General features: G+C 36.5%; 1 protein-coding gene across 2 annotated transcripts in view; it reads right to left on the bottom strand.

Moving 5' to 3' along the window:
- The window catches only part of DNAH7 (dynein axonemal heavy chain 7), a 172677-nt gene that overhangs the window by 65672 nt on the left and 92499 nt on the right, over positions 1 to 14506 (bottom strand). For both annotated transcript variants that reach the window (XM_032278796.1, XM_032278797.1), the window contains 3 exons: positions 10618 to 10737; positions 1035 to 1218; positions 44 to 223 (listed from right to left, as the gene is read on the bottom strand). In XM_032278796.1, the coding sequence (XP_032134687.1) occupies positions 44 to 223; positions 1035 to 1218; positions 10618 to 10737 (484 nt within the window). The remainder of the gene's footprint in view (positions 1 to 43; positions 224 to 1034; positions 1219 to 10617; positions 10738 to 14506) is intronic.

Genomic DNA, 14506 nt, shown 5'->3' with positions numbered 1-14506 from the left:
TCATCATGCAAATTCAAGCGAACTTAATATCCTTGTTACTTACCCACTTGGAATATAATTTTGTCTCAACTCTTGGCACACAACCGATAGCTTTAAGCATGACATCATAAACATTTACAAAGATATCTACATAGTCACTAAACTCAGGTTCAAATTTAATGGTGTCCTTATCAAGAACCAGCCTCATGATGAAACCTGGATGTTCAAAAGCTCTAACAGAATCCTGCAAAAAAAATTTAAAGATTTTATATAAATATATACATACATAGGAATTGCGATCGACTAACTAGTACACCAGTCCCAATTAGAATACATGGGAACCCACACTTCTTCTTATGACCCAGATAGTTAAGACAAGGAAGAACTCTAATAAAAACAGCAAGAGTGATTCTGAGCTACGGCTGATGGTAACCAGTATCCACTGGGCCTACAGGTCAACTACAGAGTCAAAGTCCCAGTAAAACAAGTGTGCACAGCAGTGGAGTTCTAGAATCATATAAGATAGAGCCCAAGAGGAGAACACTCCAATTCCAAGGCCCTGCTCACACTGTAACAGGACCTCCTTCCAGAGAGAGAAAAGGTTCTTCTCTGCTAAAGTTATCTCATGGTAACTTTCTCCAGCCTTGATGACCCAAATTTTCCAATTATGTGAATTTTAACTTATTTTCACGAATCCTCACCTAGAGTTATGATAATTGTATCTCCTAAACATGCAGGTTGACATTAACTTTTTTTTTTTTGAGATACAGTCTCATTCTGTTGCCCAGGCTGAAGTACAATGGCAGAGTCTTGGCTCACTGCAGGCTCAAACTCCTGGCCTCAAGTGATCCTCCCACCACAGCCTCCTGAGTAGTGAGGAATACAGACATGAGCCACCATGCCTGGCTGACACTTTTACTTTTTTAAAGATAAGTGTAATTGGTCTAAAGATGTATTTTCTGTTCTCTCACTGATAAAGATATTATTTTCCTCTCTGAAAGAACTGAAAATAAATAAATATGTAAATACATATTGGTGAACTGAACCACACTTACTGGGGGTTGTGCAATTAAGTCCGTGAAATCTTGCATGGAGACTAAAGCGAGGTTTTGCAGCTGCAAAGTCATAAGTGCTGCAGCACAGTTGAAAAAAGATTCCAATTTGGCACTGCTGTCACCAGTTGGCAAATGCTTTTTTTTATTACCTTGGTAATAAATATTCTGCACTTCTGCAAACCACCTTGAAAGAACAAAAGACTTTTAAAAGTCAATGCTTTCAGTGAATTACTCCTTTTAAACTAAGCATTAACAGTAATTTCTGGACATCCAAAGGTCTTCATAGAGAAGTATATTGCTAAATAATATTACCCACTCTCTGAAATGTAAGTGCTAAAATATTTCACTTCTAGGAAAAGAAATTTTAAATCTCAGCCAATTGAAAATGACTCAGTGATGTGATGTTGTAAGAAGACATAATTCTAACTCCTGGGACTATAACTCCTTTTTGAAGAAATATGAGAACTAACTTTATTGGATATTACAAAATACTCTTCTCCAATCTCTTAAATGTTCTCTAGGGAATATATTTGTTAGTTTAAATTTAAAATGTGAATAACTGACTAACCAAGGGAGGACTTATACCATGTTCAATACACTTGGTTGTTTCATGCTATTATATCTGTTTTAAGTGACTTGAAAACAATTTACAAATCAACAAAATCAGGTATTTATTTTCTCATTACCCTTAATGTGATACCTTGAAAGAGTGTCTGATCTAAAACAAAGTTTCAAATGTGTATGTGTCCTTGTAATAAAAGGAAAACAGTGTAATTTCATATATAGGTACATCATGATAACAAGCGAAGTTTTCAACTTATAAAACCACTCTCTGACACTACAGAATTAAAAAATATTGATATTGTTTTCCTTAAGATATAACCTTAAGTACAATTTAAAAATAAAAGGAAAAATAAATGGAGCAGGTAGGGTTATCTGATCATTTCAGTGTCTAAAATGAGATAATAAAATAGAAAACAGGAAGATATACATGAAGGAAGGTCCAGTTCAGGCAAGAGATGAAGTTAGTTTAAGTCTGCAGAACTGGAAAAAGTCTTTTCAGAACTGAGGATGGAAAAGACAAGTTAGATCTACATTGCAGAAAATCTTAAAAGGCATATTAAGAAATATGGACTTACTTTGTCAACAAAAGGGAGGCACTGAATGGGGGAATATTTTAAGATTCATCGGGCAGTGGTTTGTAGGCTAGGCTTAAAAAAGGAAGATACCAGAGACAAAGGAATATAGCAGTTATTCAGATTTTGCAATGGACTGCATGGGAGGTAAAGAGGGCCTGCCAAGGGTGGTGGTCCTGGGATACACATGCAAGATGCTTTGAGAGTAGATCAAAAATAGTTGATGGTCATAAAATAAGTCTCAACAAATGTAAAAGGATTAAAATCACACAAATCATTAATCAATAACAGAAGTACACTTAGAAATTCACAAACATGTCTAAACTAAACAACACATTTCTAAATAGCCAATGACTCAAAGAAGAAATCATAAGGGAAATAAGAAAACAAGATGAATGGAAATGAAAACACCACATACCATAACTCAGGGAATACAGCAAAATCAGTGATTAGAGAGAAATTTTTAGCTGTAAACACCTATGTCAAAAACAAGAGAGGGTTGGGCATGGTGGCTCATGCTTGTAATCCCAGAACTTTGGAAGGCTAAGTTGGGAGGATCTCTTGAGTCCAGGAGTTCAATACCAGCCTGGACAACATGGTAAGGGCCTGTCTCTAACACACACACACACACACACACACACACACACACACACACATATTCTTAGCTAGGCATGGTGATATGTGCCTGTATTCCCAGCTACACAGGAAGCTGAGATGAGAGGATGGTTTGGGCCCAGGAGGTTGAGGATGCAATTAGCCATGTTCATGCCACGGCACTCCTGCCTGGGCAACTGAGTGATACCTTGTCTCAAAAAAAAAAAAAAAAAAAAAAAAAAGGAAATATCTTAATTAAATAACATAAATAACATATAATTTCACTAGAAACTATAACAAGAAAAGAAAACTAAAAAAGAAAAAGAAGGGAGGAAATAAAGATGTAAGTCCAAACAAAAAAGTATTAACTAGAAAAAATAGAGAAAAATCAACAAACCTAAAGTTGGTTGTTTGAAAGGTCAACAAAACTCATGAACTTATAGCTAAACTGACCAAGAAAAAAGAGAGAAGACTCAAATTGTTAAAATCAGGAATAAAAGGGGAGACATTAATACTTACTTTACAGAAATACAAAGAATTCAAAGGGAATATAATATACAATTGTTTGTCAACAGATAATCTTAAAAAAATAGACAATTCTAGGAAGGCAAAAACTACCAAATCTGATTCAAAAACAAAGAGAAAATTGTAATACACCTGCAGCAAGTAGAGAGATCAAATTAATATGAATAATTTAAAAACCTTCCAGAAAAAAAGGCCAGGACTAGATGACTTCACTAGTAGTTCTAACAAGCATTTAAAAAATTAACACCAAACCAAATGTTTGGTTTGTAAAGAATTCACAAACAAAAAAGGAAAAGAGAAAAGAATACTTTCTTACTCATTTTATAAGGCCACTATTACCATAATACCAACTACAATGACATCACACACACACACAACTACAGACCAATACCCCTATGAATAAAAACACAAAAATCCTCAACAAAATACCAGCAAACCAAATCCAGAAGCACATAAAAAGGATTATATGGTCACATGTGATGGCTTATGCCGGTAATCCCAACACTCTGGGTGGCTGAGTCAGGAGGATTGCTTGAGTCCAAGAGTTTGAGACCAGCCTGGACAACATAGTGAGACCTTGTCTCTACAAAATTGAACAAAATTAGCTAGGCACATGCCTGTAGTCCCAGCTACTTGGAGGCTGAAGCATGAGAATCACTTGAACCCAGGAAGCAGAGGGTGAGCCAAGATCGCACCACTGCACTTCAGCCTGGATGACAGAGCAAGACCCTGTCAAAACAACAATAACAACAACAACAACAGGACTATCTCCATGATCAGGTAGAATCTACCTCCTCAGGAATGCAAGGTTTGTTCAATACATGAAAATCAATGTAATATACTATATTAATAAAAGGGAAAAATCACACGATTATCTCGATAGATTCAAAATTCATTTTACAAAATCTAACACTGTATGAGAAAAAAAAAAAAACATGTTTGCTCTTGCTGCTTCTAGTCAACATTGTACTGGAGGATCGAACCAGGGAAATTAGCTAAGAAAAGGACAAAAACATAACCAGATATAAAAGGAAGAAGTAAACTTATGTCATCCGCAAATAGAGAAAAGAAAACCATAAAGAATCCACATACAAAATCTATTAAAGCTAATAAATAAGTTTAGTAAGGTTGTAGAATACAAGATCAATATGTAAAATTCAGTTGTATTCCTACACATTAGCAATAAACAATCTGAAAATGAAATTGAGAGGTCCATTCCATTTACAATAACATTAAGAAGAATATTTAGAAAAAATAATACTTAGAAAAGATTGAAAACTTTCAGTATATAAGTATTACATTTTTGGTTTAATTTATATTTTAATTTTATACTGAAAGTTTTCAGTATATATTTATTTAGTTCTTTAATTTCTTTCAACAATGTTTCAAGACATGGCTGAAAGAAATTAAAGAACTAAATAAATCCAAAGACATCCTGTGTTCATGAATTGAAAGACTTAATATTAAGATGGCAATACTCCTAAAATTAATGTGCAGATTAAGTCATTCCCTATTAAAATCCCAATGGCTTTTTTACCAAAATGGACAAGTCGATACTAAAATGCATATGAAATACAAAGGACTCAGAACAACCATAATAATCTTGAAAAATAACAAAATTAGAAAACTCACACTTCCTGATCTCAAGACTTACTACAAAGCTACAGTACTCAAAATGGTTTGGTACTGGCATAAAGACAAATAGGCCAATGAAACAGAAGAGAGCCCAGAAATAAACCCTCACATATATGGTCAAATGATTTTCAGCAAAGATGTCCATACAATTTAATGAGAAGAGTCTTTTGCCCAAATAGTGCTCAGACTACCAGATATCTACATGCAAAATAATGAATTTTCTCTCCTATCTCAGATCATATATAAGTTAAAATGAATTCATTTTAATGGTCAAAAAGGCCTAAATGTGGGAACTAAAACTATAGAATGATTAGTTCTATCGTTTATAGAACACACAGGTAGCCAGGTAAATCTAGGTGGCTTTGGACATGATACTGATATGGGTTGGCTGTGTCCCCACCCAAATCTCAACTTGAATTGTAATAATCCCTATGTGTCAAAGGTGAGGCCAGGTGGAGGTAATTGAATCATGGGGGCAGTTTTCCCCATGCTCTTCTTGTGGTAGTGAGTAAGTCTTATGAGACCTGATGGTGCTATAAAAGGGAGTTCCCCTTCACATGTCCTCTTGCCTGCTGCCATGCAGGATAGGGCTTTGCTCTTCATTCACCTTCCATGTTGATTATGAGGCCTCCCAACCACGTGGAACTGTGAGTCAACCCAACCTCTTTCCTTTATAAATTACCCAGTCTCAGGTATGTCTTTATTAGCAGATACCAAAGGCACAAGCAACCAAAGAAAAAACAGATAAATTAGGCTTCATCAAAATTAAAAATATTTGTGCTTCAAAGGACACTGTCAATAGGAAAAATATTTGCAAATCATATAATAAGGGTCTAATATCCAAAACATACAATGAACTCTTACACCTCAACAACAAAATATCAGATATTTTACATGTCAATTATAAAATATCAGACAATCCAGTAAAAATGAGCAATGATTTGAATAGACATTTTCCAACAATGATAAATAATGGACAATAAGCCCATAAAAAGACACTCAACATTATTGGTCATTAGGGAAATGCAAATCAAAACCATAGTGAGATACAACTTCATAACCATGAGGCTGGCTACAAGCAGAAAGATGAACAATAAATAACAACTGTTAGAAAGTATGTGGAAAAATTGGAACCCTCATAACTTGTTGTTAGGAATGTGAAATCTTATATTCACTTGGGAAAACAGTGCAGCTACTCCTCAAAAAGTTAGAATTACCATACAATCCAGCAATTTCACTCCTAGGTACACACCCAAGAGAATTTAAAAATGTATTTACACAAAATAAATATTTATAGCAAAAACAGCCAAAAAGTAGAAACAAGCCAAATGTCCATCACCTGATGGTTGGATAAATGTTTTATATCCATACAATTAAATATTATTTGGCCATGGGGAAAAAAATGACATATTGACACATGCTATAATATGAATGAACCTTGAAAAACCAGGCATAAATGACCACGTTGTATCATTTCACTGAGATAATATCCAGAGTAGAGAAATTCACAGAAACAAAAAGTATATTAGTATAGTCACCAGGCACGTTTGGGTGGAAGAATGGGAAATGGAAAGAAAGGAAATCAACATATCAAAGAGATATCTGCACACCCATGTTTATTGCAGCACTATTCATAATGGCCAAAATACAGAATCAACCAGGCCCATCAGTGGGTGAATAAACAGGTACGGAGCTTCTTTCTAGGATGTATTAAGCCATTCTTATGTTGCTATAAAGCAATATCTGAGACTGGGTAATTCAAAAACAAAAGAGGTTTAATTGGCTTATGATTCTACAGGTTGTACCAGCATGGTTCTAGCATCTGCTTCCAGTGAGGGCCTCAGGAACTTATAATTAATGTGGAAGGTGAGGGGGAACAGCCATATCATATGGCCAAAGCTACAGCAAGGAGGAAGGTGCCATACACTTTTAAACAACCAGATTTTGTGTGAACTCAGAGCAAGAACTCACTTATTATCATGACAACAGAGCCAAGCTATTCATGAGTGATCTGTTCCCAAGACCCAAACAGCTTCCATCAGGCCACACCTCCAACACTGGGGATTACGTTTCAATATGAGATTTGGAGGGAAAAAACATTTAAACTATACTGCTTGGTGAAAATGAAAATGTTCTGTAATTAGTTGTGATGGTGGCACAACCATGTGAGTATATTATAAACTACTGAATTGTACACATTAAAATAGTGAATTTTATGGTAAATGAATTATTTCTCAATAAAAAAGAATAGCAATACATTGGGTATTGCTGGAAGCAGAGCTAAAGTTTCATGTTTTCCTACATAAAATTTCGAAAGAGAACAAAAAAAGTCACAAGGCTTTCAACTTGGCCTAGGAATGGTTCACAAAAGGAAGAATAGCAGGTCTGGAGGAAAGAGAATAAGCATTGCTATGAACATGCTGAGATTCAGCTGCTGATAAGACATTCAACTAAAGAGATTCAGTATTATATCAGTCTGGGCAAAGATGTGTTGAGGAATACCTAAATGCACAGGCAAGAAAGGCAAAAATTAACAAACAGGATAACATCAAGCTAAAAAGCTTTGCATAGCAAAGGAAATTATCTATACAAAGTAAAGAGACAACCTACAGAATGGGAAAAAATGTTCGCAAACTATTCATCATACAAAGGATCAATAACCAGAAAACAGAGAACTCAAACAACAGCAAAAATCCAAATAATCTCACTAAAAATGGAAAAATGATCTGAATAAACATTTTCCTAAATAAAATGTACAAATAGCCAACAGGTATATGAAGAACGTCTAACATTCCTATTCATCAGGGAAATGCAAATCAAAAGCACACTGAGATATCATCTCACTCCGGTTAAAATGGCTACTATCAAAAGTACAAAAAATAACAGATGCTAGCAAAGATACAGAAAAAGAACTCTTTCCTTCCTTCCTCTCTCTCTTCTCCTTCCACATTCCCTTTCTTTTTCTTGGACCAGAGTCTCACTCAGCCACCCAGGCTGGAGTGCAGTGGTGCAATCTCAGCTCATTGCAACCTCCACCTCCCAGGATTAAGCGATTCTCCTACCTCAGACTCCTGAGTAGCTGGGATCATAGGCATGTACCACCAAATCCAACTAATGTTTATATTTTTAGTAAAGATGCGGTTTCATCATGTTGGCCAGGCTGGACTCAAACCCCTGACCTCACGTCATCTGCCCACCTCAGCCTCCCAAAGTGCTGGGATTGCAGGTGTGAGCCACTATGCCCAGCTGAAAGGGGGACTTTCACACACTGTTGGCAACACAAATTTGTAAACCACTATAGAGAACACTACGGCGGCTCCTCAATAAACTAAAATTACAACTACCATATAACTCAATAATTCCACTGCAGGGTATGTATCCCAAAGAAAGGAAATCAATATATCAAAGAGATATCTGCCCTCCTATGTCTATTGCAGCGCTGTTCACAATAACCAAAATACATACTCAACCTGGCCCATCAGTGGGTGAATAAATATAGTGTGTGTGTGTGTGTGTGTGTGTGTGTGTGTGTGTGTGTGTGTGTGTAGTATATAAAATGTAAATAAAATATAAAATGTATATAAAATATAGTATATAAAATGTAGTGTATATATAGATACACAATGAAATATTATTCAGTCATAAAAATGAATATAATCCTGTCATTTGCAGCAACATGGATGAGCCTGGAGGACATCATGTTAACTGAAATAAGCCAGGCACATAAAGACAAATATCACATGCTCTTATTCATATGTTAAAGCTAAAAAAAAAATGGTATCATTGAGGTTGTAAGTAGAATGGTGGTTAAGAGAGAATAGGAAAGGTAGGGATGCTATGGAGGATGAAGAGAGGTTGGTTAATAGACACAAAAATACAGCTGATAGAAAGAACAAGTTCTGGTGTTTGATAGCAATGCAGTGCGACTACAGTTAACAAGAATTTATAGTATATTCCAAAATAACTACAAGAGAAGATTTAGAATGCTCCCAACATAAAGAAATAATAAATGTTTGAGGTGATGGATATGCTTATTACCCTAATTGAATCATTATTCATTGTACGAATACATCAAAATATTCCAAAAGTATATGTACCCTATAAATATGTACAACTATTATGTATCAATTTAAAAAATTGGTAAGACAGGCCTAAAGCTCAGAATACAGAATCTTGAGACAGATGAAATCATGAAAACATCAAGAGAATATAAAGAGAGAACAACAAAGACCTGGGGAACCCTACTTGTAGGGAATAATAAGTAAAGCCAGAAAAAGATAAATGGAAGAAGAACTAGAGAAACACAGCAGCACAGAAAAGCAGGTTTCCAGAAGTCTGGGTGATATACCACACACTGTGAGTAAAAGTGTAAGATGAGGACAACGAAAAGGCATTTAGGTTTGGGGTAGAAGTTATAATTAATCATTTGCTAATCGTTTCTCCTCTATGAGCTGATGCTCTGCCTTTTGCCTCACTACCTAAAGTATGGTCAGAAAGTTCTTTTCTGACAATCAATCAGGAAGCATCAAGAGATTCAGCTAATCAATCTACATTTCTGAGAAAAATAATTCAATAAAGTTTTGTACTCTACTCTGTAATGTGACATCCATTTAACTAAAATTTATAGTGCTAATATATTTCTGGGTATAACCCAGAAGTTATAGATCAAGATAATTTATTTGTATCCTGTCCTTAAGAGGTCACTTTCTTCTCTGTAGTTAATTATGTGTTTTCATTTTATCACCTCTTTTCTATTTCTATGTTAACTTAATACTAATATAAAAGGCTAACGTTTTTTCAAGTAATATCAGACAAATAATTTGATTATATAAAAGGCTAACGTTTTTTCAAGTAATATCAGACAAATAATTTGATTCTAACACACTGGAGAAGCAAGCAAGATAAAGGAAATATTTAATCTCAAATTATGAAGATATCTAAGTAACTTTTAGAAACTATGAAACTATGCCAGCAGTTTTATGTACTCTGCTTTCTTAAATTTGACCTAATTTTAATGTCCGGTTTATAATAACTTAATGACCCACGATAGAAACAATTTTCCTAAGTTGTTTCAAAGCATACTGTCTGTCTTTAAGAGGTCACCTTCTTCTCTGTAATTATGTGTTTTCATTTTATCATCTCTTTTCTATTTTTATGTTATCATTATGAATTATCACATGTGGCTATTCCATTCTGAAGAGCCAATCCAAGGAGATATTCAATTATCATTTGATAGGTCTGCTTTCCATCGAGATTGTAAAGTCATTTAAACGATATACTCTCCCCACCTAATCATTCTTTAAACTCTTCTGCTTTCCCCATCCAAAAACAAAATGAAAGGAGGTATAGAGTCTAGCATGTATTTACAGTAGATGACAAATGAATATCTGGGGAATAATGAGTATGTAACCATTCCCTCATGGTATTCAGTACGCCTCTCAAAGGACAGGTACAAACCAGACATTTAGAAAAAAAGTAACCATTTGTCATGAACATTTTAGTTTCTACACAATCTATGCTGTATAGAACATATGGACAAATATTAGAGTAATATAATTAAATATATATTTAATTCATATAAAAATGATTTAAAACATGTTAAAATGGGATTTTCTAAAAGCAGTTAAAATGCAGTAGTCCACCAGTGACATTTTTAAACTTATGCTTTCCCACATGAAATTTCAAACCTTTACATTTTAAGTAGAGTGTCTTTGGCAGATTCCATGTGTCTCATAATAATGTTCTGAAAACTTGACAACTCTAATGCATCATGGCGATTATGAAATTCTTCAATATCGACTAAACGTAATTTTCTGCAAGAGATAAAAATAAGCAGTAATTTAACAATGACTTTTTTGGTATCTAATATTTTACTAATTGGTCCCTTCTCAAAAATATCATATTCCTAGGTTTAATCATTAAAAATTGTGTTCCATAAAATTAAATGTTAAAGAACACAAGATATTCTCATTTTAAAAATAATTCATATAATTAAATTCAATAGGAACACAATAAAACATGTAATTTCACTGTGAAGTAGAAGAAAGTTGCAACAACTGAGATATGATGGATAGTTCAGACTGGTTTTTGTTTTTAAACTGTAATAATTTAAACAAGAAAAGTGAGGGCTCAATGCTTCTAGAATCCATTGCTCTGAGAAGAAAAATTGCACCCTCTCTGAAAAGAAAGCAACCCTAAACTTCAGGCATCCATGGGATGAAGGGGTCTCATATCTAATCAAGAACCAGTGTATCAAACTCTTGAACGTGTCTGATTTATGCTTTTTAAGAACACAGGGATTACTGGCGTCAACAACTATCAAAACAATCCCTTTTGACTACAGTGTTATAGATCTTTGTTGTACACATAGTTTACTCAGCTAAGTATTTTCTCTGGTAGATTGACTAAAATGAAAGAATAATATTAGCATTAGTGTCATCATGTTCTTAAAAAAAAATCACATTTAATGTTTCCTTAACGACCAATGTAAAATACTGGTTAGTAAACAAAACACATTTCAAATCTATTTCTTTATATTTCTTCTGCAAGCTAAAATTCATCTAAGTTATAATGCACTCTACATGACATTGATAATACATTAGGCACAAAGTAGGTATAAACACTGCTAGAGAACCAATGTGTTATTCTGCATAATTCAGCAATATAATGACTCCTAAAATATAGCATAATAGCACATATTAAACATAAGGTATCTCTTTTTAGCTTTAGTCAATGCTTTCAACATTATTTTACATTTTTAAACTACAGCCGTAATCAGGATGCAGATGCATGTGGTGTGAAATAGCCCTGAATAAAAAGTAGTTGCAAGGGTACAATCTCTGAAATCCACCTTGCCATTGAGCCATCAGACCAATTTTCCTTAATTTCTTAGTGTTCAATTTGAAACAGAATTTGAGGCACAGAATACCATCTTTGATGTTTTGAGATTGAAAGGTTTTACACAGCACAATAACTTTCCCATGAAATCTCTGCAAATAATATTGCCCATTTGGTCAATAGGCTGAATTGTTAAGAAAACAGGAAAAATACTACCAGACACTGTTCTTGCTTTCTTGGGATGGTCCCTACAATAACCCAGCAGTGGAACAATAGTTTAAAATCATTGGTTTAAGACAATAGAAAATATCAGGAAAAAAGGTATTACTCACTATGCATTAGCTTCAATTTGGTTAATGGAAGGAAACAGATATTTCTTGAAAAAGTTTTATGATGATCCGTCTTCTAACCACCAAAATAACTTCTTCATTTCAATTTTCTATTGGTAGGACCAAATAGCTCCAAATCACCCAGACCATGAAACTCTGGATTGTCTTTGAACTCTCCCTGTCCTTTACCTCCCCATATCCAATCAGAAGTGAATTTTGTAGGCCCATCTGTCGGCCACATATCCTTCCTGCCCTCACAACTGTCACTTAATGCTCACCTCAAGCTGAAACCCACGCTGATCCTTGGCTCTGTCACAGATTTTCAGGCAGGAGGAATTTCAACAGTCCTGGTCCAATATTCTGGACTCAGCATCAAGTCAGTCTCTACCTTTGTTCTCTGGTTCTCAAAACCAATATTCTCCCTTCTTACCAAGACCGAGTTTCCCACACAAATTCCACTCGAAGTATCTACATTTCTTGGTTGTCCCATGAAACTTTCCCTTTCTCAGGAACACATTTTGCTTTTGCTAATCCTCCTTTTCTGTGTAGGGGGCACATGGCAACATATTTAAGCTTATGTACATGCCATTTCAGGTTGAGGCATGGAAAAATACTGAGGCACTGTGTATGTTATTTGTGCATGGGGATGAAACTACTTAACCCTGAAAACAGGACAAGGAGTGGTGTGTGTGGTATGATAAGGAATGCTGAAAACAGCCCCCTGAGATTGCAGTTTGAGTGTGCACAGGGTCACAGGTCCTCAGTAACCCATCTCAAATGGCCATCTAGTGGATGTTTGTAATTAACACAAGCCCTTTCAACAAATGCTTGGTGGCTGGGTGCTGGGGCGGATTCTCACAAGAGCTACCCGCCAGCCCCACTCAGCTGGAACTGTTCGAGTACTCTGTTCTTGGCATTCACTGTAAGCTATAAGCTCTGCAACTGCACAAGGTGCCCCCGATGTGATCGCCTTGAATTTAGCGTGAAGGTGAAGAGCTTATCAATTTTCAGGGAATCCCGGTAAGGGACAGTTCTGACTCCCATCAAGAGGACAGGACATACGTGTAAAATATCAGGGGTTAGGTTATCATGGGTTAAGAAATGACCAAAGAGCAGAAAGTATTTTTTAAAACAGTGCAACAGCTACTTAAGGCTATCCAGCGCACTGTAGAGCCCAGAGCTCTACACAAGGTTATTCTCTTAATTCAGCAAAAATGCCATCGGTTTCCTGATCAAGGAACCTTAGATTTAGTTATGAGAGCAGGTAGGTCGCTGCCTGAAAAGAAGATATGAGCAAGGTCATTTTACTAATGTTATTATTTTGACCACCTGGGCACTGGTACGCTCAGTGTTGTATCCTCTTTATCTGCCAGATTGCAGTGAGTCAAACTGCCCATCTTTTCCTCCTAAAGGAAATTTGGGGGATTTAAAGGAGAAGGAAAACCAGAAACCAGAACACAGGGAGAGACTTCTCTCCCCTCTTTATTCCCTTCTATGGGGAATAAGGAAGAGATTTTTTTCTAGTGAGGATAAAGATGGACTGGAGCCCTCCTCCCCCTATAGAAAAGCTATTATGTTCTTTTACTCCACCCTTAAAGGGCCCTGCATCTGTTGGCCCTGCTCAGCCAGCAGTACCTTCCATCCCCCTTGAGGCTGGAGGCCGCCCAAGGGACGGTTCTTGGATAAGAACTCCGGTCAGCAAACATCTATATCATCAGGTGGCTGCATCTCCTTGACAAACTTCCCTGCTGGAAGGGTGCCTCCAGGAGGGAAGGAAAGTGGCTGATTTTGATTGTCTTCCTAATATGCAAGTTCTCACTTCCCACTTCCAGCATCGGCCTTTCTGGCCTTGTCTTTTTTTTGTTTCCCTGAAGTGTAAGGGAAAGTTGCATGCTGCCTCCTGGGTTTTATCCCAGAAAGCATTAGCTTTCTTGCTGCCCACAGAGGCCTGGGGCAGGAGAGTTACTAAGATGTCTTGGGGTACCCATTTGGTCACTGGCAGTCTGGGCAGGTTGCCCCTTTCTGGGTTTGTGGTGATGGAGGGAAGGCCAAGAGGCACAGACCAGGTCCCCAGGTGGCTGTAGCAGCTCCAGCCCGGTCCTAAGAATCCTTCTCACCATGACCACGTGCCTTAATGACTGTGCCCAGAAAGTGACCTGCTGCTTGCTGTGCTGCTGCTTTTCCTACGTCTGCCCTTCCCTGCTACCCCTCAGATGTCTCAGTTGACGAGCAATTCCTTGTCCTCCCTAGCTCCCTAGGGAATGGGCTAAGAAACAGTCCATGCACCCCTGACTTTATTTGCGTAAGGTGGGCAGAGGAGTGTGAAGCAGCCTAGAGTACAGAGCTCTGGGGGAGGAGCCTGCTAATAAGGGGCTCTCTCCCGTAGCAGTATATTAAATGCTAACTCGGCTGAGGT

This window comes from Sapajus apella, unplaced genomic scaffold, assembly GCF_009761245.1.
Source record: "Sapajus apella isolate SASKATOON/1434 unplaced genomic scaffold, GSC_monkey_1.0 scaffold10, whole genome shotgun sequence".
Lineage (NCBI taxonomy): Eukaryota > Metazoa > Chordata > Mammalia > Primates > Cebidae > Sapajus > Sapajus apella.
This window is presented reverse-complemented; position numbering and strand designations above follow the sequence as displayed.